This window comes from Neomonachus schauinslandi, chromosome 5, assembly GCF_002201575.2.
Source record: "Neomonachus schauinslandi chromosome 5, ASM220157v2, whole genome shotgun sequence".
NCBI lineage: Eukaryota > Metazoa > Chordata > Mammalia > Carnivora > Phocidae > Neomonachus > Neomonachus schauinslandi.
The window spans coordinates 60,675,210-60,699,285 of NC_058407.1; the positions used below are offsets into that span (position 1 = coordinate 60,675,210).

General features: G+C 40.7%; 1 protein-coding gene across 4 annotated transcripts in view; it reads right to left on the minus strand.

The window, feature by feature from the left end:
- The window catches only part of EIF4B (eukaryotic translation initiation factor 4B), a 30,669-nt gene extending 7,294 nt beyond the window's left edge, over positions 1 to 23,375 (minus strand). For all 4 annotated transcript variants that reach the window (XM_021686679.2, XM_021686677.2, XM_021686676.2 and 1 more), the window contains exons 1-8: positions 23,348 to 23,375; positions 15,510 to 15,647; positions 14,241 to 14,449; positions 10,945 to 11,061; positions 8,796 to 8,850; positions 8,166 to 8,300; positions 3,487 to 3,624; positions 3,210 to 3,383 (exon numbers count right to left, since the gene is read on the minus strand). In XM_021686679.2, coding sequence (XP_021542354.1) covers positions 3,210 to 3,383; positions 3,487 to 3,624; positions 8,166 to 8,300; positions 8,796 to 8,850; positions 10,945 to 11,061; positions 14,241 to 14,449; positions 15,510 to 15,647; positions 23,348 to 23,360 — 979 coding nt within the window. In that variant the 5' untranslated portion in view covers positions 23,361 to 23,375. The remainder of the gene's footprint in view (positions 1 to 3,209; positions 3,384 to 3,486; positions 3,625 to 8,165; positions 8,301 to 8,795; positions 8,851 to 10,944; positions 11,062 to 14,240; positions 14,450 to 15,509; positions 15,648 to 23,347) is intronic.
- Between the last annotated feature and the right edge of the window lie 701 nt (positions 23,376 to 24,076).

Genomic DNA, 24,076 nt, shown 5'->3' on the forward strand with positions numbered 1-24,076 from the left:
GTGTGGTCTAGAAGATGGACTACTTCAGGAGGCTAAGAAGAGCGTGTGACAATAATGATGGGAAAGACTCTGGTTCCTATACTCTTGTCTCTGTGTAGAATCTAAATCTGATAGTGATTCATGGAGCAAAGCATACAGCACTGAACAGCTGATGTAAATACTAAAGGAATGTGATTCCTTCTTGGATCCAAGCTGTCAGAATATTTCAAGATAAACCTTAGTGTTTCAAGGGAATTATATTTCTCAAAATTAGTGTTTATCCTACATATTTCCAACATACAAAAGATAAACAAGATAAAACCTATGTGGTCCCAACCACCCACCTGGCTTAAGTAATAAAACACTCTAAAATCCACACTAAAGGCTCCTGAGTATCTTTCCCCTGATGACATGCCTAGCTGTGTTCTGTCCTCTCAACCACTATGCTCAAATTTGGGGCTTATCATTCCCAAGGAGGTCTTTATACTTTTAGTACAGAACATATGTATGTATTTATCTGCAAAGAGGGGATAATTCAAGCAAGATTTAAACTTTCCTTTTTTAAAAATATATGTATTTTAAAGATTTTATTTATTGACAGAGAGAGACACAGAGACAGAGAGAGACACAGAGAGAGAGAGAGAGAGAGAGAGCACGAGCAAGGGGAGTAATAAAGGGAGGAGGAGAAGCAGGCTCCCCACCGAGCAGTGAGCCTGACAAGGGGCTCGATCCCAAGACCCGGGATCATGACCTGAGCCGAAGGCACATGGTTTACGACTGAACCACCCAGGCGCCCCAAGATTTAAATTTTCTATAAGGATTTTAAGCTGGCAATTTATATAAACTTCCGAGATACAGTTTTTTAAAAAAAAAGATTTTATTTTTAAGTCATCTCTATATCCAATGAGGGGCTCGAACCCACAACCCTGAGATCAAGAGTCTCATGGTCCATCAACTGAGCCAGCCAGGAACGGCCCCCGCCCTCCCGAGGTCCAGTTTTAATATGTATAACTTTATGAAGGGCCCATTAACTTCCCTTTTATAGGGTAAAACTGGGGGTCAGAAAGAATAACTCATTTAAGCCATACACCTAATACTTGGAGGACCAAAGGATGACATCTGTATTAACAAACCAACTCTACGTTCCTCCCACTATAGTACATAATGTCCTTTTCTTCTTTCTTTGATAATTTCCATTTATTTTAGCTACTCAACAAATGATGAACACCTATATTTCAAATACTGTGCTAAGGCCAGGAATATGACAGTTGGCTAGTTTTTAGTTCCTGCCTGCAAGGAGCCCAATTCAATGGGAAGATCAGAATAAAAAAAGAACACAGTATGCTAAGCTCTACAAAACAGATTTATACACATGGAAGTTCTTAGACTGGGACTGTGTTTGGGGAAGCCTGTGAAGGCTTCAAAGTGGAACTCCTGAAAGTCTAGAAAACTGAGCAAGCACCTAATGGTACATAGCACTAACGAGGTAAACTGTAGGCAGAATAATCTAATTAGCTCTTGTTCCAGAAAGACAATTTGGGCTAGTGTGAAGATAGAATGAGGCAGGGAAATTTGTTAGTAATGTGGGTATAAGCAATGAAGTCTGAACAAAACCAGTGGCAGTGACTCTGGAGATAAGGGGGGCAGATCTTAGAGGGACCACAGGGCAAGATCACCAGAAAAAAGATGAGGTATGCAGTTACTGAGGGAGGGAAGAATAGCTTGAGAGAGGAAAAGGTCATGAATCAAGGAGACCCAAAGCCCACACCTAAGCCTCCACTATACTCTCTAGTAAAGTGGAAATGAGAAACATTATCTATACCAGATAGAATTCTTTTTTTTTTTCCTTTTAAAGATTTTATTTATTTATTTGACAGAGAGAGACAGCGAGAGAGGGAACACAAGCAGGGCGAGTGGGAGAGGGAGAAGCAGGCTTCCTGCTGAGCAGGGAGCCTGATGTGGGGCTCGATCCCAGGGTGCTGGGATGGAGCCCCAAATTGGGCTCCCTGCTCAGTGGGGAGCCTGCTTCTCCCTCTGTCCCCCCAGAATAAATAAAATCTTAAAAAAAAAAAAAGACGACTGTATAATATCCGCGAGAGCGCTCAACTCACTGCTGGTACAGAGTAAATGCTCAATAAGTGTTAGTATTTCTAGGTTGCATGCATGGGAATAGAGGAAACCGCTAACAGCAATGAAAGTTTAAAAAAAAAAAAAAGCACTTGGCACACAGGGCTAACATCGGGATGTTAAAAGGCTAGGCAAGGGCGCCTGGGTGGCTCAGTTGGTTAAGCGACTGCCTTCGGCTCAGGTCATGATCCTGGAGTCCCAGGATCGAGTCCTGCACTGGGCTCCCTGCTCAGCAGGGAGTCTGCTTCTGCCTCTGACCCTCTCTCCTCTTGTGTTCTCTCTCTCATTCTCTCTCTGATAAATAAATAAAACTCTTAAAAAAAAAAAAATAAAAGGCTAGGCAAGCTGCTAAAAATAATTGAAGAGAGGGGTGCCTGGGTGGCTCAGTTGTTAAGCATCTGCCTTCCGCTCAGGTCATGATCCCGGGGTACCGGGATCGAGCCCCGCATCACGCTCCCCGCTCAGCGGGAAGCCCGCTTCTCCCTCTCCCACTCCCCCTAACTTGTGTTCCCTCTCTTGCTGTCTGTCAAATAAATAAATAAAATCTTTAAAAAATATATATATATATAATTGAAGAGAAAAACTCTGGGTCAGATACCTTACTTTCTGGATGATATTAATGAAGTCAGAACACAAATATTGGCCATTTATTGACACTTTTTGAGAGGAGAGATTTGCAACACAATAGGTTTTATATAAATGTTATGACACGAGGGGCCTAATTTTAGAAGAGGTATGCTGACACTTCATTAGTTAACAAGTATCAATGACTGTGGTGTAATGGCACTGAAATCACCAACACTTGGTATTTAACCCCACTGTGCCAATCACTGGCTAGGAGACTGCGTGGCAAATGTTTTCCTTTTCTCGTTTGTATATTCAACCAATTTTAACTGAAAAATCTCTATGCTAAGGCAACTTAGAACTAGACTTTGCTCTATTTCCATTAGGTCACCCTCGTCCCATGCTCTTTCCGCTGTGCTCTGCCACACCTTTTACAACGTATATTCTATCCTGTTTCAAAACCCACTTACATAACTGATAATTTTCTAATCGGTTTCTCCAGTGGGCTGCTTTATTAGTAAGCAAAAGAAAATGATTACCTCTATCATCACGCCTATAGTCATCCCGAGAGTAATCATCTCTGGAGCTCCATGACCGATCGTCTCGTCTGTCATATCTGTCTTCATAGCGGTCCCCACCTCCTCTGTAGTCATCATCCCTACGGTACCCACTGCCAAATGCTCTTCTGCCACTGCCTATCCTGGAATCGTAGCCTGTGAACATATCCCAAATTATGATCATCATATCGGAGGGAAGAAAGGCAAGAAAGGGGTTCTTGAAAGAAAGCAATTTCACTTAGTTGTGTTTTGTAATAACCTCTGTCGTAGTCCCTGCTGCCTCGGTCATCATAGCGATCCCGGCCCCCATATCGATCCATATCTCGGCGTGGGCCATCACGATACCCGTCCCGATACCCATCACGGTATCGGTCTGAATCATAACGATCTCGATACTCTAGAGAGAAAACAGACCAAGTAATGTCATTCCCTTTTCTTTGACACCATTAATAGAAAGAAGCTTAATAGCTCATGAAGTCAATTTGGTTTCATGAGTTTACAGTCACTCTATGTTTTTATAAAAGTAAATCACTTTATGCAGTGCCTGGGTGGCTCAGTAGGTTAAGCGTCTGTTTTCGGCTCAGTTCATGATCCCAGGGTCCTGGGATTGAGTCCAGCATCAGGCTTCTTGCTCAGCGGGGAGCCTGCTTCCCCCTCTGCCTGCCGCTTCCCCTGCTTGTGCTCTCTCTGGATACATAAATAAAAAAACAAACAAAAAACCCCCCAAAACCAAACAACAAACCCAAAACACTTTAAATCCAAAGTGGAAAAATGTGAACTGAATTAAGTTTCCTTGGTACTAGTCTGATTCAAAATATTTTCTCTGATGATTAAATAAATGTTGCCAAGCTAGTAATTTAGCAGTTAAAGAGAAAAACCTCTATATATCTCATAATGAATTTCCAGCATTAAAGACTTAAATACACTAGAATATAATTGGAATCTGTATTTTTGATTGGTTCTAAAGAACCAAAGACTACTTAAAAAGTTTAGCATGGGGGGTGCCTGGATGGCTCAGTCAGTTAAGCGGCTGCCTTCGGCTCAGGTCATGATCTCAGGGTCCTGGGATCAAGCCCCACACTGGGCTCCCTGCTCCGCGGGGAGCCTGCTTCTCCCTCTCCCACTCCCCTGCTTGTGTTCCCTCTCTCGCTGTCTCTCTCCGTCAACTAAATAAAATCTTAAAAAAAAAAAAAAAGTTTAGCATGAGAAAACACACAAACCTCAAATCTGAGAGGCAAACCAAATGAGAAAAATATGTATGACATAGGACAGTGGATTAACTGGCTATCATTTAAGGAACAGAAACTATAATTAATAGGACATTTCCCACCACCAAAATGGCAAAGATTAAAATAAGGTACCTCTGGTGTTGGCAGAGTTTAGGGGAATAAGTCAATTCCTTTGCTACTGCTGAGTCTAAAATAGCACAACCACTCTGACAGTTGTTTCAGAACTATACACTAAGAGCTTTAAAATCACATATACTCTCCGGGACAACAATTCAATTTCTAGGAATTTAACCTGAGAAAATAATTGGACAGGGGCGCCTGGGTGGCTCAGTCATTAAGCGTCTGCCTTCGGCTCAGGTCATGATCCCAGGGTTCTGGGATCGAGCCCCGCATCGGGTTCCCTGCTCAGCGGGAAGCCTGCTTCTCCCTCTCCCACTCCCCCTGCGTGTGTTCCCTCTCGCTGTCTCTCTCTCTGTCAAATAAATAAATAAAATCTTAAAAAAAAAAAAAATAACTGGACATATTATAAAGACACATGTACAAGGAGGCTCACTGCAATGTTGTTTATTTTGTTTTAAATTTACTTGAGAGAGAGAGAGAGAACGAGTGGAGGGCAGTGGGAGATGGAGGAGCAGACTTCCTGCTGAGCAGGGAGCCCGATGTGGGGCTCGATCCCAGGACCATGAGATCATGACCTAAGCCAAAGGCAGATGCTTAACTGACTGAGCCACCCAGGCGCCCCTGCAATGTTGTTTATAATACTAAAACTGCTGAGTGCACAAGCTATGGATTAAATAAATCAGGGGGCATCCATACAAAACAATCATTAAAAATGGAACAAGGAATGTATTGATTGTATGTGTTCATGACACCTGAAAACTGTATTTTACACACATATGTGAATATCAGTATCACAGGTGCTGAAATGCCAGAAATTTGTATAAAAGAATGTTGTAGAGCTCAGGTGGGAAGCGACATGGTGTAAGGCATTTATAAAAGGAGGTGGGGGCTACTTAGCTTTGGCTAACTTTCTAGATCTTCCAATTTTCTGAGAAAGTTGGGAATCCCAATTTTTACATGAAAAACCTCAATTTCCAAACATGAATCAAGCAATTAAAAAACAAAAAAACTTAACATTTTGAGTTTATTAATTTATGTACGCAGACCAAACAAGGACTTTATTTTTATGACTACTTCCTTTTACACAATGATTTTATTTTGGAAACGGTATCATTTTGTCTACATTCTGTTAGCTTAAATTTGTAAGTTAAAGGACAGGTTAATGTTGGTAAAACAATTATACACAGGAGAGAATCTAAAACAGAATTCAAAAACCAAATATCAGCCTTGTATTTATTTTGAAATATGTATCTGATTTCTAGAGAGACACATGAACTATATAACTTAATTTTACTTAGATAATAATAAAATAATAATAAGCTTGCCCTCACCAAAACAGATGGCCAGGAAACACAGAAATGTTTGCTGAGATTTTACGGTAACATTCAGTATAACTACCCCTCTCCCCTAAGTCTTTTATGGGCCTAATGCCTGAGTCTCTAAAGACTTGGCAGAGCTGACCTTGGGGACATCACCTAGTCTTACAAACTTGTTCAAGGTTTCTGTCTTTCCTTTTTTTTTTTTTTTTTTAAAGATTTTATTTGACAGAGAGAGTGAGAGAGCACAAGCAGGGAGAGCGACAGAGGGAGGAGAGGGAGAAGCAGGCTCCATGCTGAGCAGGGAGCCCCACATGGGGCTCCATCCCAGAACCCTAGGATCATGACCTGAGCAGAAGGCAGACTCCCAACCGAGCCACCCATGCACCACCCTAAGTTCAAGGTCAAGTGAGAAAATAGTCATGTCCCTTGATTCAAAACAGGACCCTTGGTCTGACTGCTTTTTCTTTCAAGAGCCATTTCTTTCTGTCAACAACGGAACCTCTTGTATAAATGCTGACATGAAAGGTAGGTCTCTTGGGTAGTTCTTCCCAAGGCTTTGCCTGGTCACAAAGTCTTGATTGCCTGGTCACAAAGTCTTGATTGAAAAGTCAGATACAAACTTGATTCCTTCTCCCTTCTCTGACATCTTATTAGGTTAGGGAGGATTCTTTACAAAAACAGGAAGTCTATCTCTTGTTGCTTCCTCAATTTTATTTGGTACAGAACTCACAAGGTGTCTCACAAAATTAAAACGCTTATGAATTGAGGTTGCTCTATTTCTTTTTACTTATAAAATATTTCAAACACACAGGAAAGTACAGAAGCAATTATAACAGGGGTGCCTGGGTGGCTCAGTCGTTAAGCGTCTGCCTTCGGCTCAGGTCATGATCCCAGGGTTCTGGGATCGAGCCCCACATTGGGCTCCCTGCTCGGCGGGAAGCCTGCTTCTCCCTCTCCCGCTCCCCCTGCTTGTGTTCCCTCTCTCGCTATCTCTCTGTCAAATAAATAAAAATAAAAATCTTTAAAAAAAAAAAAGAAGCAATTTTAACAGACTTCTGTATCTGTACTTATTAGGTTTTAGGGGACGCCAACAGTTTGCCATGTTTACTTCAGTTTTTAAATTTAAAAGTAGTAGGTTTACAAATGAAGCTAAAGGGCTCCCTCTACCGTCACCCAAGCTCATGAAGGTGGTTAGATCACCATATATACATTTTTGTAACTACATATTAAACACTGTATAATAGTTTCAAATTTTTACACAATTTTGCCTCTTCCCCTAAACATTATAGATTTTGAATTTCATCCAGATCATTATGTGTATGTTGTATTTTATTATATGGAAAAATCACTATTTTGTCTTTTCTTTTCTGAATTAGTGTTCTTTCTTCATAGATTTCAATAAAGCTGCCTGATTTTCCCCATAAAAGTTCTGCCTATCTTTTGTTGGATTTAGGTGGTGTATGTAAAAGTTGTTGATTCACCCCAACTCTTACCCCATGACATTCTCTATTTCCCTTCTCCTTTCTCTAAATTATAGTTGATTTATTTGAGCACTCTCTCTCTCCCCCAGTATAAAGAAAGTCCAATGAGGATACAATTTTTGTCTGTTTTGTTCACTGCTATATCCCAAGCTCAGAACATATCTGGCATATGGTAGACATTTTTATTTTTGAAGTTAATGAATTTTCTATTATTTTAAAAGGTATGTTAAAAAAAATTCCATTTTGACTGTTGGCTGCTAGCAATGCAACCAATTTTTGTATAATGCTCTTAACCCAGCAATCCTCCTGAACTTTTGTTAGTTCCTTACTTTATAAGATCCATTGGCTTTCTTTATCAACAAGTGTTTCTATTTTATTATTTTTGGGGGGGGGGCACAAAGGGAGGGAGAGACAATCTGAAACAGGCTCCATGCCCAGTGCAAAGCCTGGCAAAAGGCTGGATCTCATGACCCTGAGATCATGACCTGAGCTGAAACCAAGAGTTGATGGTTAACTGACTGAGCCACCCAGGTGCCCCTAAACAACTGTTTCTTTAAGAGAGAGAGAAATCTCCCATCTACTCTTTGTCTGGCAAGGTTTTTTGTTTTTTTTTTAAATTATAAATTCATCAAATTCTTCTGTATCTATCAATTCTTTCGGATATTATAAAATTTTTTTGTGTCTACTGCTCCCTTTCTGCTAATGTGATCATTTACATTCATATGTTTATCCTATTACAAAACAGTCCCCAGAACACAGTAGAAACTCACTCGATAAAAATGAACTTACTGTCTCCAAAGCTATCATCACCTCTCCTCGGTGGGTAGTCATCGAAGCTGTCTGTGGCAGGACGGGCCCTCCAGTCTGTATCTGTTTTATCAGAATCCCGATTTCTATCTCGGCCAAAAGAACGATCATCCCTGTCTATAGATATATAAATTTAAAAAGCACAAGTTAGCTCATAAAAACTTCTGCCCGCTATTTCTCACGCACCCCGACCCCTCCCCTGATATACTGGATAAATGAATGAAGCCCTTCTTATGCTGTTCGAGACACCTCATCTATTATTACATATTTAATGTTCATCTAGATCAGGTTTTCTCCAATTCAATACTATTAATGTTTTGGGGTGGATAATTCTTTGCTGTGGGGAGCTGTCCTATGCACATCCTATGATCAACCACAGGATTCTACCCAGTAGGGGTCAGCAGCACTCCCCAGTTCTGACAACTCGAGATGTCTCCACACATTGACAAACATTCCCAGTGGGGCAAAATCATCCTTAGTTGAGAAGTAGTGCTCCAGTTTCAGGCAGGCCTACTGCTCCCTACCTCTATTAAAATTTTCTGGGAAAGGGTGCCTCTGCTTTGTCATCCCAGGACCAAAACAAAACAGGAAGATTTCTATCAGCTTTCTTACCTTTATCCTGTGCTTGATCAGCAACGTCCACTCGAATTCTCCTGTTACCTAGAGACTGAGAGCATAGGACCACATTAACCAACCTTTTGCCCCATTATGCACAAATCCCATGAGTGACCTTGAACGTCTGGGCATAGCAGAAGCACTGGGGGAAGGAAGATAAAGGAAAAACACTGTAATCTAGCCAACACTCCAATTTGTTGGCTAAAGAATCCTTTATAAAGACTTGAAAACTGAAATAACCCCTTAGAATTGACAAATTTAAGTTGGGTTTATATCAACAACACATCAATTATCTTACCGTTTTATAAAGCTTTATTTCACAAAATAAGCCTTTTAACTATCAAAGGCAATTTATCAAGTGTAATAAATTGAAAATAATTCCCAGGCAACTAGCTAAATAAAAGGCATATTTGGGTCCAGAGCAATTATTCATTCAGACATTTGCAGAGCCCCTACTATGCATAGCAAAGGTACAGCAAGCATTATCTCTATTATCTCAAGTTCTTTCACTCAAAATTACCTTTGGATAAATCAGTTCCTCCAGGACACCCTCTGACTTCCCTTTCCCACATTATTATTTACACTTTGAACCCAATTAATTCTACTGCTGATTTTTCCTCATTGCATAGTAGAATCTACAGCTGAAGAAGGATAGTAGAATCTACAGCTGAAGAAGGATAACAGTGAATTTTAGTTGAAAACATCCAGAATTACATTAAAAACCACTATGATGAGGGCGCCTGGGTGGCCCAGTTGTTAAGCGTCTGCCTTCGGCTCAGGTCATGATCCCAGGGCCTGGGATCGAGCCCCGCATCGGGCTCCCTGCTCAGCAGGAAGCCTGCTTCTCCCTCTCCCACTCCCCTTGCTTGTGTTCCCTCTCTCGCTGTGTCTCTCTCTGTCAAATAAATAAAATCCTTAAAAAAACAAAAAAAACCAAAAAACCACTATGATGAAATCTCTAGAAACAAAGTAACTCCTAAGTCTGGACCATGACAGCATTTTACATAATAGATAATTCAGCAAACTTCAGATAATAAAACTGTATGGTATTCTTTCCTTTATCCAAACTGAGAAGTTAAAAATTAGTCAGGTTAATAAAACCTTTTTAAAAATGATCTGAGGAAAAAACCTTTGGAACAACTTTAAGCTTTTCATATATTTAATTTTTGACATTTACTTCAGAGTATCATGGTGGTACTCAATTATGAGAAAGGAGGAGTATTTTAAGAGGTATATTGCTTTCAGTTGTGTCAAATGGCAGATTTGGACCATAGAATTATGGCACAAATGGCACTGGAAATTGCCTTCTCAAGAAACAGTAAAGGGGTTCTGGAATTAAAAAGAGAAAAAAAGAGCCCCTTTCCTTCCCAGATAGAATTAGTTTTAGTCACTAGAGGTTAAAAAAAAAAAAAAAACAAAAAAAAGCAAAAGCAGGTCCTATACTAGAAACTTCCATTACTAACAGGTAGCTAAATGCTTCAAATATCCTGCTTGGGCTAGCTTAAGGATCACTGCATGGCACAAATCACTCAAATAACTAATTATAGATAGATTTAATACTCATATGCCCCTCATGTATTAACAGCTCAATCTCCTCTCCCTACTAAATCTCTAGCGTGTCTGGACAGAACATCTATGGGCAACATTAAAAAGCAGAAGCACTGAATGTTTATTGTCATTTTCCTGTAAGAGATTCCTACGAACATGTATTACAAATGACTTCCAACTGAAAAACATTTCCAAACTCTCTTAAAATGATCAGAAACACCATTAACTTCCCTGAAAACCAGGTAATACCTTTAACATTAAACTGATTAACATCATTTTCCTATTTGCTTTGATCTGGTCAGATTATTTTAAAAAGCAAAGCCATGAGAGTATGAAGGAGAGCTTCTATTAAAGTCTTGGTGTGGTGGCTTTCTTCCATTATTTTCCACCTAAGTACCTCCCTGAGTTATTGGAGCCTGTTGAATTTGCTCAAGCAAAATGCGACTTGCTAGATGTTGAATGTTAAGTGTTACACTGTACTTTTCTTTGTAGATATGACAATCTTTGAAATAGCTACTGACCCAACCAAAAATATATTGATAAACATAAGACTGGTTAGCTCCCACCCCTCAAAGTCCCCACCTTCTTTTCTTTTTACCTCTTCGTTGAGGCTCAGGGCACTGAGCAAAGAATCCAGGTCCTCAAACTCAGCATAACCAAAACCTTTCAACCTCTCTGGATTGCTGGGTTCACGTGGTAAACGCACTGCACTGATCTGAAGGAGTAAAGAAACATATTTCCCTATTGAGTGTTCTTGTTCATTTGTCTTTCCCCGCCTCCCCTCCCCAACCAGTGCATATGCAGTGAATTTCTCTGAAGAATACACAAGAACTGGGGTGTCTGGGTGGCTCAGCTGGTAAAGCATCTGACTCTTATCTCAGGGTCATGAGTTCAAGCCCCGCAATGGGCTCCATGCTGGGCCTAGAGCCTACTTAAAACAAACAAAAAAAACAAACCACAAGAACCTGGTTGTCTCCAGAAGGAAAACTGGTGCAAAGGGATAGAAGAGAGACTTCACTGTATGCTATTAATCCTTTCCAGTTTGAACAATATGAATTTAACCCTTAAAAAAACCCCAAAACCAAAAAAAACCCACATGAGTTCAGGGTAGTTCTTGCATCCCTGACTTTTGCCTCATTCTACAAGTCTAGTTTTTAGTTGTTTTTCAGTAAAGATCAACTGTTTAGTCATCTCTTTATGCCTATATTGTAGTTGGTTTTAATACATATTTCCAGTTCTATTTCAGAAATTCAATTCAGTTTTTGCCAGTTTTCTAGGCAGTGTACTTTCTGGAGACGCTACCTGAGAAATGTTACTATTTTCATATATTAACAATAGCTTGGCTGAATCAAACACTGGATTGTAAACCCCTGTCACATTGACCTCCTCTGTTGAATTCTAAGATGGCGAACTGCTGAATTTTGTACTCTTAAAGTACAGAAAAAATTTACATTAATCTGGTTTTGAGATTACCTTGCGTTCTCTAATTGTAGGTTTGCAGGATTCCTTCCTTTCAAGTTTCATAAAAAACTTTCCCTGGCACTAAACTGTATTTATTATTTATAACAGGGTATATACTCTTCACTTCCAATTTTAGAACCATTTCCATATACTTTTAACTATTTTCTGGCCACCTTTTTGATGGCTTCCATATGTTTTCTTACCCTTTTACTTCATTTCTTCAGTATTTTGTATGTATTCAAGTTATATTCTTCTGCAGCACTGATATGATACTTTAACTCTGGCTCCTGAGATATAGATTTTCTTATAGCCTCTTTTAAATTCTAGTTTAACTCACCTCTTGAATATAGAAGGAAAAAGAAGAGAATATGAAAGGGAGAAGTAGTTCCAGACCAAATCTAGAGCATTAACAGTGAAAAGCCTGAATGGGCCCGAGGTTATTCAACACTCTACAGAAGAGGCCAAGAAAGTGAAATCAAAAACAGGTCAGCCTTCTAGTTGTACTACATATTTGTACAGAGAGGAGATTTATAGGTGGCTTTCAAAAAATAATCACATCATGGGGTGCCTGGCTCGCTCAGTCGTAGAGCATGTGACTTTTTTTTTTTCTAAAGATTTTAACAACACCAGAAAAGCCACCCATAGAAGTTGGTGGCCCAGTGCAGAAAACAGGATCTAGGAAGGAAGTCAAAAAACAAAAGTAAGAGTGAAGGAGACAGCAGATCTTTAAAGGAAACACACTTTTTTAAAGAGAGGGGGGGAAAAAAAAAGGTGAACTCTACCCCCAATGTGGTGCTCAAACTCATCACCCTGAGATCAAGAGTCGCATACTCTACTGACTGAGCCAGCTGGGCGCCCCAAGGAAAGGTACTTTTTAATGTGTTCACATTAGCAAAGATTCTGAAGAAAAACCCAACAGAACTGGAAATCGTGACTCATTCTGATTTTTTTAAGTCCTGGTATCTTTTGGGCGCCTGGGTGGCTCAGTTAGTTAAGCGACTGCCTTCGGCTCAGGTCATGATCCTGGAGTCCCTGGATCGAGTCCCGCGTCGGGCTCCTTGCTCAGCGGGGAGTCTGCTTCTCCCTCTGACCCTCCCCCCCCTCATGCTCTCTCTCTCTCTCTCAAATAAATAAATAAAATCTTTAAAAAAAAAAAAAAAAAGTCCTAGTATCTTTCTTTCTTTAAAGATTTTATTTTTGGGGGCGCCTGGGTGGCTCAGTCGTTAAGCGTCTGCCTTTGGCTCAGGTCATGATCCCAGGGTCCTGGGATCGAGCCCTGCATCAGGCTCCCTGCTCCGCGCGAAGCCTGCTTCTCCCTCTCCCACTCCCCCTGCTTGTGTTCCCTCTCTCACTCTCTGTTAAATAAATAAAATCTTAAAAAAGAAAAACAAGAAAAAGATTTTATTTTTTAAATAATCTCTACCCCCCAATGTGGGGATCGAACTTACAATTCTGAGATCAAGAGTCGCATGCCCTACTGAACCAGCCAGCGTCCTAAATATTTTTATTTTTTTGAAAGGTTTTATTTATTTGACAGACAGCAAGCACAAGTAGGGGGAGCAGCAGGCAGAGGGAGAAGCAGGCTTGCTTAATGACTGAGCCACCCAGGTGCCCCTCCCTTAAGCTTTTTAAGCATGCCTATAAACACTGAATTCCACTATATGTGGCACCAGGCTCACAGAACCTTTAATAAATTTTAGCACACTCTTGTTAATATAAATTATACATCTTCCAGTTAAAGGTATTCAGATATAAAATTAAAAAGTGATTTTGATATAAGCCTGAGTGTCATTAACAGACTGAGTTCAGAGAAACTTTCTGCCTTACAACCTAACTGGGTGTTTTCTTTTTTTTTTTTGAGTAATCTATATGCCCAATGTAGGGCTCAAATTCATGACCCCGAGATCAAGAGTCGCATGCTCCACTGACTGAGCCAGGCAGGTGCTCCCGGGAATATCACTTTTAAGATTCTTAATGAGAAGAGGTATAGGTTTTTGAGAGATTCTTTCTGCATCAATACAGCGTTAAGACTATCGGATTGGTGGGACACCTGGGTGGCTCAGTTGGTTAAGTCTGCCTTCAGCTTGGGTTGTGATCCGAGGGTCCAGTGAGGAGTCCCGAGTCGGGCTCCCTGCTCACTGGGTAGACTGTTTCTCCCTCTGCCTGCCACTCGCCCTGCTTGTGTGCTCTGACAAATAAATAGGTAAAATCTTAAAAAATAACTAAGTAAATAAAAATAAAGACCATCTGATTGGTGTGGGATGAGAACATTCTCAAAGGGCCTAAATGCCACTTAATCAATTATATACCCATTTCTTCCAAGTCTAGACACAATCTGAGAATCTTTCCCAGCTTACAAATTCAGGGATAGTCAGTCACAACCAATACGCTACTCTCCATATCGAGTTAATTGCCTTAAACCTTTATACTTACATTTAATCCTCTAAAGAATTCCTTAATGGATTCTTCTGTCACATCATAGGGCAGGTTCCCTAGAAAAGCAGTATAGGGTGGCGATTTTGGAAGACGGCTCCGGTCAATATTGGGTTCCCGAGCAGCCCGTGGAGCAGTGGGCAGGATAGAACGGTCAATTGGAGGTGCCCTGTACACGTCGTCATCATTACTGTGCCAAGTGGTTGAAACTAGGATAGGAAAGTGAACAGAAGGAATTACAGCAAACTTTCCTTACTGCTGTTGTAGAATAAGTGGACTCATGCTAAGTGCCAAGGATTAAATAAGTTATGTCAGGAAAGAAACAGATAAAAAGGCACTTAAATAAGGGCTTTACAAAGAGACAGTGCTTCTGAAATGTCAGAATCAGGTTAGCACTGCAAAAAGACTCAGTATTCACTGTCTCTTGGTTTCTAAGTATTTTAAGGCCTTTAAAGGCCCAGGCTTTTGTTAACAGTATATTAACTCTTATTCCTTATGCATCAAAGAAAAAGAAAGTATCAACTGTTTATTGAATGTTATGATGAGCCAGGTATTTTATATTCATTATATCCCATCTTATCTTTTTAATAACGCTGTGAGGTTGTTCCCATTCTACAGAAACGGAAACTCAGATTTCAGAAGATTCAATAACTTGCCTAAGATCACAAAGATAGCAGAAGAGTAGATGATAATCCTAGTAGAGGCAGGACTCGAACCCTCAGTCCAAATCTATTTAAACATTGTTGACAACTCTCATATTCCTAACTTTTTGGGTGGACAAAGTGTTTTCTTCATGGTTTATTCTCCTCTTAAAAATGAAACAAAATCAACACAACTCAATTCTGTCCCATTCCTCAGACCAGTTTTGTTTTTCCATGACTTCATAAAAATAGCTCCCGGAACAAATTATTCTCTTGATTCTGAATATAAACAGCTTATAGATTACATTGTAACATCAGGACATCACAGAATTTTAGTATCTAGTCCTCAACTTTTGAAATGAAAATGAGGATTAAATTAATACCTTGAGAAAAGTCTGTTAACAAAAGAGACAGAATTAGTACTAAGCTCTCCTGAATCACCCCTTCAGTCCCTAATCATAAACTCTTACAACCTAAACCTAAAATTCTATGAAATACACAAATATAAGACTTAGGGTTCTATAAAATGAGTAAGTTCCTTTCAGATTACAAGTGTGTACCATTACTATGGAATGGGTTTGGCCTCAAAGAGAATGAAAACTCCAAGCATGATGGGGAAAAAAATTACCATCTCCTTCCAGGTCATCTGTTTCATCAGCCCAGCTGACTGGTTTGGGGACATAGGTGCTTCCTCCCCCAGTCCCTCCATCCTCAGCCAGGAAGTCTGTTAGGGAGATAGTTTTCCCCTTCTTATTCTTCTTTTTTGCTGTTTTAAAAAGGCAAAAGAAAGATTATTTATCATTCCTTGGGTATTAGAGTGTTGTACAGGGCACTACTGTTAAAGAAAGCAACATAAACGGCCACCAAAGGATACGATGGTATACTACACAGATGTAAATAGGGACAAAGTACAATATACTGGCACAGCAAGAAAACCCAATGAAAACTGACAAAATAAACTGCTTATGTATGGGAAAAGGTCTAGAAAGAGTTTCAACATTAAGACTGGGGTGGGGTCAACTTTTTTTCTACTATATTCAATCATGTATCATTGGGAATTTTTTAATTTAGTAACTACTTGTTTTTAAGACAGGTGACTATATCCATTGCTCCTGGTATACAAAGAACTAAAACAAAACTCCTACCCCTAATAACATATTCTTTTTGGCATTTATGAGGATTGTTTGATACTTGTAAAATGACCACATGAGGTAGGAATCGTTACTATCAATTTACAGAAAAGAAAACTTAAGTCTCAGAGAGGTTAAATGACTATCCTACAGTTACAGAGATATTAGATAGCAGAGCTAGAATTAAACCCAGGGTTTTGGATACCAAATCTAGGGCTCTTCCCACAGGAGCCCCAACCTCTAAGAAGCTTGTTATTAGTTCTATGGGAGAAGGGGGGGGTATCATAACCACAGTAAACTGTGTTACTGTCATTTGAATGTGTTCACACACTAAGACTCTACACAGAGTTGGCTCTCCTTGCCCTCTAGGAAAAAAAAAAATTCTCTCCTTCCCTAAATACCACATATGAAGATGAGATAGGGTACTGAAGGAAAAATATAAAAAACCCCTAAGAACCAACACATTCTAATGTTTTCTGCGGTTATGACATCTTTACAAATTTCCAAATGGCTCTGTTTAGTGGACTGACCTCAGCTCTTTAACTATCTAGTTCTCAGGACTTTTTCTGAGATCGCATCAGTCAGCAGCTACTGCAGAAGAGCTGAAAGGACTAACTGAAGTTCTAAAACTGGCTCCTGAGAGCAGCCCCTACATGATAAGAAAAAAGCAAGCAGCTTTGTTGTAACAAAGACCAGTTTTGTGGCTTTTATAACCCTGAGTTCCTCCTCCATGTTCCAATTCTCATCTAATTTTCAACCCAGGAAGACTAAGAATTTGTAACATGATGCAACCATTTGTTTAACTGAAGGCTGCTCTCTCACCAGGACCCTTTCTTTTAAAATCCAACTTTCAGGAGGAGCCTGGGTGGCTCAGTCCGTTAAGTGGCCAACTCCTGATTTCTGCTCAGGTCGTGATCTCAGGGTGGTGGGATTGAGCCCCCTCATCTCTGGGCTCCGCACTCGGCAGGTATTCTCTCTTTCCCTCTGTCCCCCCCACCTTAAACAAACAACAAAACACCCAACTTTCAGGAAATAAAGATGACCTGTTTCCTATGAGTGTTATGAACAGCCTTCTGGACACACTAAGAACCTGAAGCATTATGGTCTCAATGAGCTAACCAGATGAACGTGGCTGCAATAATATGGAGAAAAGACGGTGCTGAATGTGGTTTCCATGATTCTGTCAAGTGACTTATTACCAGTCCTGCTCTAAAAGCATCACTTCTGATTAACCAGATTATATTTTGGATCTATTCTATGCTTTGAAAGAAAGCAGTTATGCAGAGGTTGAGTCCTATAGCATAGATATTGCCCCTAGCTTATATGCAAAGGCCTAGGAGAAGAAATTTACTAAGCAAATGTGAGTAAGACATAAAGCCTGCCTCTGAGGTGGAATGCTGACAGTGTACAGGTTTATTTTCATCTTTTCCACATCCTCTAATTCAAAGTGCTGGGGACTAATATGATGCTAGCTAGAGATCCTTACCCTCATGGGGCTTAACCTAGTATCATCAGCTAATACCCAATTATTGATCCGTCTAGTTACTGGGGAAATAAAAATAGAACTGATGGCCAGTCCATACAATGAGGTCAAGTTCAACATAAAAATAATTTGATTAAAGCATCCCTGCCCCTTCGTCCTATATATGTATCTAATACTAAAAGAGCAGAATCTGGAATTAACCGGTCTTTGGTCTGATTCTGGCTTATACCAACTTTCTAGATCAGGGTTTCTCAACTTTTATCCCTTGACTTTTTTTTTTTTTTTTTAAAACCCTTGACTCTTGACCAACAAATCTTCCTCTCCTTTAATGTTATTGGAAATTTCAAAATAATAAACTAAACATCATAACTAAAACAAAACAAAAACTAAAGCACTGTTTGGCTCAGAATGTCTTTTTAAATCATGTATCTCCCTTTCTCCTGATTCTGTTGCCCTCCCCTCCAAAAACCTTTGCCTGAGAAATCACCAATGATGGTTGGTCTTCATTTAAAAACAAGCTAAAATTCTTTCACAAGATCTGTAACTTATGTTTCTTTAAATCTAGCAGCAGCAATCACTTAGTACAAATATAAACAGATTTAAAAGAACTAACTGGCCCTTTAGAAAGTAAAATCAGTAAACTAAAGTGGGTGCCAGTGTTTGTTCCACTCTATTTTACTCGAATAACTGAGAAACGATGTTATCTAAATCCTCTACGCCCTTTGCTACTCTAGTATTAGGCCCATTACATGTTTAGGATTTCAACAGTCTTCTCTGGATTAAGTAAAGCATCGTTTAATGTTCCAGGTTTATCAATCCCTTGCCACACGATCAAACTGGTCCAACTCTTAATTTTCTTTAAATCTGATGTGAATTGGTTAAAAAGTTAAACCAACCACTTCATGTAACAAACAATAAGTGTCTCAATTATTTAAGGCCAAACCCATATGCACTAAGGGAAAACGCACACACATCCCAGAAATTTTAAATTCTGTCTGCCTTAATTACTCCTGCAATTTACTGAACAAGTACGAGGTACTTGTGAAGCTCTTTATATACTAGTATAGGTTAAATAAGGGCTTAAAAGATAGCATTTTCAAAAACTTTTAAGTCTACAAAAGTCCTTAAACAAGAGACAAAACACCTGTGTCCTTAATAAACAGGGTTTCCTACAACTAATACCAGCTTAACCCTTATTTAGTTTCTCAACTTCTGCACCAATGACATTTTAGGCTGGGTATTTCTTTGTTGTGGTGGGCTATCCTGTGCACTGTAGGATGTTTAACAGTATCTCCAGCCAGTACCAAAACCTCCACCCTGCTGTGACAACCAAAAATGCCTTCAGTAAATGACTCCTCTGTGAGTGATACAAAATTGTCTCATGGTTGAGAACCACTGGTGAAGTGGTTTCATATCAATAAATAAAAGGACAAACAAAAGGGGATGCTAGCCCCTAAATGCTAAATGAAAGAAACTAGTAACAAAAGTCCACATATTGTATGATTTCGTTTATATGAAATGCTCAGAATAGGTAAATACGAAGAAAACAGATGGGGGGGGGTGGTGGAAGAAATGACTTCTAACGGGGCAAGGCGTTTCTTTCTGGGAAGTGAATCCTGCCAGATTCTCCAGAATTAAAAATGAATTAATGATCAACAGATGTTTCCTTAAAGAAACAATACTGTACAAATGCAATGAGTCTACCTATACCAGAGTGCCTAGAACTAGACTAATTACGCTGCTCTTTAGAGCCAAGCCATGAGATTTCATACAATACAATATCATGATGTTGACAGGCCTCACTTTTACTGTACTACAGTAGAGAATAAAAACCAAGTCAGCATATGCTCCACCACCTCGACCCACCAGTTCAGTTCCACGACCCAACTTCTTCAAACTGACACAACTGGAGGGAAAGGCCATGTTGCCTTCCCCTTACCTTTTTCCACTCAATTTGGTCATTTACGTAAAAAATATAAAGCAAGCGCTCAATACACATCATGCTGACCACTACACAAAGTACTTGGAGCTTCTCTGTAAGAGAAGAGCTATAAAAATTCAAATTGACTTTGGTGTGTGTACTTGTAAGTGTACATACACATAATTAGAAATATGCACTTGGGGGGTGCCTGGGTGGCTCGGTCGGTTAAGCGTCTTTCTTCGGCTCAGGTGGTGATCCCAGGCCCCATGATGGGCTCCCTGCTCAGCGGGGAGCCTGCTTCTCCCTCTCTCTCTTGCTTCCCCTGCTTGTGCTCTGTCAAATAAATAAAATCTTAAAAAAAAAAAAAGAAAGAAAGAAAGAAAGAAAGACAAGAAATATGCACTTGGTTTTTAAAAACAATACTCTGAAGTTAATTCTTTCCCCCACCCTCATGAAAAGTGAATACATTCCAGGATGTTTTGAGACGAATACAAAGTGATAGGGTATATTGTCAAGCCATACACAAATGGTATGTGAATTAGACCTTAAAGCTGTTTAAAAGTATGTATGTTTCAAAGATTTTATTTTTATTTTAGAGAGTGTGTGTGCCCATGTGAGCGAGCAGGGGGAGGGACGGGGGGAATCTCAAGCAGACGCAGTGCTCTCATGACCCTGAGATCAAGACCTGAGCCGAAACCAAGAGTCAGGTGCTTAACTGAGCCACCCAGGTGCCCCTAAAAATATATGTATTTTAACAACCACATTACTTAGAAACACTATGTTTTACTTTGACACTCTCCTTGTATCTGTATTTGAATTTTCAGTTTCAGTCTTCGCCTTCAGAATCGGGGTACCCTACTCCCAGAATAACAAATATATGCTAGAGGATGGAATTTAAAAATAGTAATGTAGGTAAACCTTGCTTTTCAAAAGGCTGCATTATGCCACTTTGCCTTTATGAAAGACTTACATTATTACTTGTTTCCCCTAACCAAAAGAAATCCAGAGACTCTTTGCTCTTACAAAAAAAAGAAAAAAGTGAAAACAGTGTTAGGCATTTGTTTTGCAGTGAGCCATCACAGAGGCAGACACAATTCTAACCGAGTGGCACGTCCAAGCTCATTCCCCAAGAACTATACTCAGCATCAAGCCACCATATAGTTTTGAACTGTGCCTATGAGCATCTGTACTTTATCTTGATTTATTTTGTTAGCAAGATATGCCCTAAGGTATTAGAAAAGCCAGAAAGGTTATTTTTGAGGTCTGGGAATGCTCCCCAAAATTTCCCTATAAGCTAATGGTCATTGCTTCTTTGCTTTATGCCATTTCAGCTTACAAAATGTTCTACTTTTGGATAGCAGGGGAAACCTGTATGTGAACAGCATATAATGAAACTATTTTAAACTATTTTTAAACTATAAGGACCAGCACTGTATGAAAACAACTACTGGATACCGTCCTCTCCCTATGAAAATAATTAAACAAGATGCCACATATGACATTTTGAAGTGCTATGCAAATGAAAGGCTTTCTGTGCATACAAGCACTATTTCCAATTTGAAAGCATTTGTCTCAAAAAATGTTAACCTATATCAAACACATTTGATTCCCTGTAAGTAAGGAGAGCAGTTCAATAGTCTGCTCTGGGACACTTTCAGATCTTGAAAGTCAGTAATGGGTCAACTGGATACTGATATTGCTGCAAAGAATTTTTCAGTCTCATTTACAAGAGGGCTGTTAAGTTCTTTCATGTATTTTCACTGAGAAAATATAAGATCTACTTTCAACAAGACACTGAGCATCATCATGAAGTATACTGAAAATATACCAAGAATTTTATAGTCTCATTAACAGAGCCGTATCTGGGAATATTGGCCACTCAACAAAAACAATGAGATTGGAAAAGATTTAAAGTGGGAAAACAAGTTTGATAAATCCCAAATTCCTCAAGGGCAGACTGTCAGATGTAACCCTGTACTCTGATACCATCACTGTCCCTTACATATACTACACAAAGCTAAAAAGATTTATGGAACCAAATTAAAGAAAAGAGATTAGGGGTTCAAAGCGGGTAGAGTAAATGTGGAAGAACAGAAGGGAACATCAAGCAAATCCCTTTAACCAGTCCAGATTTCACTCAATTCTGTAAAATGAAGGGCACAGACTGCCAAAGTGTCTTCCACCCTTAAAATGCCACAAGTTATACTGAAAAGGGAATACAGGCTTTTTGCTCAATTATGGCACTAAGCCGTCAAGATGGCAAATCTAGCCCAAATAAGTACTCTAATTCAGATGAAGTTTTTGGGTAGATCCCCAACATATGATAACTAAGCTAGGCATGGTTCTAGCTGTCGGGGATGGATAAAATGGTGAACAAGATCAGAACATGGAAGCCAACCTTGTTATTTCCAAGTTGATAATGGAGAGCAGTCAGGAGTCTCAAAGATTTCGACCTTGCTCTGCTACCTGCAGCCATGTGACCTTGAAAAAAATAATTTCATCTTTCTCATCTGGGAGATACCACTATCTGCCTACATTATCTCAAAAAGGATCAAATGAGAAAACATACACACAAGAGCCGGGTCAACTGTCAAGTGCTACACCAATGAAAGGTATTATGTTCTAATGCACCTCAATTCCTTCAACGTTTTCCAAAAACATACATAATTCTTAGTCTCTTACGTAACAGAGAAAATAAATTCTTGGTGAGAAATGAGTGTCCAGAGATAGCAAGGGTTCAAGCACTGTTTTGCAGAATGCATGATCATGACAGAGAAACTATCATCCCCCAAACTAAAATAAATGAATGCTGAAAATGTTCCAAAGCCCACTGCCAAGTCCTTGAGAAATGCAAGCTGACTGTACGTCACTGATATTCCCTACTCCAAAGTCGTCTAAAAAAACCTCAACTCTATCCACCAGTATTATTTCAAAAGCACTCCCCAGTTGTGCAGTTCTCTTAAAAGAAAAAAAAAAAAAAAGAAAAACCTAACTCTACTATCGGAGCTATCAAAATAAACCAAAATGGAAGCTGTCAAGAGTTCTGATCTTGTTCACCATTTTATCCATCCCCGACACCTAGAACCATGCCTAGCTTAGTCTGCGGTCAGTAAATAGGTACTGACTGAACAAGAAAAAAAACCTAGAAGAAACCTAGGTCTCCACCCTTGCTTTCTCTCCTTCAACACGTGGGCGCACCACACTGGGTTCCCCACCCCCACCTAACTCCAGTAGCTTCAACCTCCAAACCTATCACATTTACACTTGGAAAAATATATGGACCGGGTCACACTCTAAAACGGGAAAAACAGAAAGTGAAAGGACATAAGGGAAAGCACCACATGCGCGTAAAACCTTCCCATCTGGGCCCTCGCGCGTGCTTTTAAGGCGCGCCGGTCTCCGCTACCCTCGTCTCTCCTACCGCGCACGCGCGTCGTTGCCTTCCCCCGCCCCTCCACCGACTCGCGCTCGTGTTCTAACTGCCCCCCCTCTTTATTCCCCTGCCCCCACTCCCGACCGCAACGGCCTCGCGCCTGGGAGACGTAGTCTACTGTGCACCCGTCCGCGCGCCAACCGCCTCCTTCCTTCCTCCACGCGGGTACAGTGCTTCACGTCTATGAGACGGCCTCACGCCTCCCAGAGATCTTTCTGCTCCTCATCACTCCAACTCAAGCCAGAGTCCATCATTACTCCCCGCTCCAACCTCGCGCTGACGGGGTGAAAAGGGTGTGAGGGGGAGGGGAAGGTGTCCTTCCCCTCCCCCCAAACATCCCGAGGCGATAACCTAACATGGCCAAGCCGCCAGCCTGCCGCAGCCCCAAAGTCCGAAGGAAAGCGGTGCCGCCCGCTCCCCGACTCCAGGGAATCAGTGGATCAGGCTCGGAGAGTGGCTAATGAGCCTGGTCCTTGGCCGCGCTCGGCCGCTCACTCACCTGAGGCCGCCATGTTGGGAGAGGGAGAGAGAACGCAAAGGACCCGGATGAGGCAATCACGTGATTATAGCGGGACGTCGGGCTAGGAGATGCGAAACTGGGAGGGGGCGGGGAGGTGAGGAGAGAGACAGGAGGCGGGGCGGCGCTGCTCTAGGTTCGTAAAGCAGCGCGAGGAGGTGGCGCGGCGTCCGACGGGAAGACCTGCGCGACATGTGGCCAAAGGGGTGGTGCCTGGGCTGTTGCGAAATCCTTCACGCTTTACGAAGGGCTACGCGCGGACGAGGGGGCGGGTTTCACGATCTGCCGACTTCCTGCCAGTGGGGTAAGCGGAAGGGGCGGGGTTAGGCATGCTGGTTCTAGTTGTCTGGGACCGAATGGAAGTGGGCTGGAACCCGGAATGAGTGCCATTATTGACTTTATGAAAGGGAAGATTCTAAGTTTCTTTTCTTTTGGTTTTCCACGTGTGAAGACATATATGGTTAATTTACTGAGTTTTTTTTTAATTTTTAATTTTTTTAAAAAGATTTTATTTATTTATTTGACAGAGAGACACAGCAGAGAGAGGGAACACAAGGGGAGTGGGGGAGGGAAAAGCAGGCTTCCTGCCTAGAAGGGAGCCCAATGTGGGGCTCGATCCCAGGGCCCTGGGATCATGACCTGAGCCGAAGGCAGATGCTTAACGACTGAGCCACCCAGGTGCCCCGAGCTTTTTTTTTTTAAATCAATTTT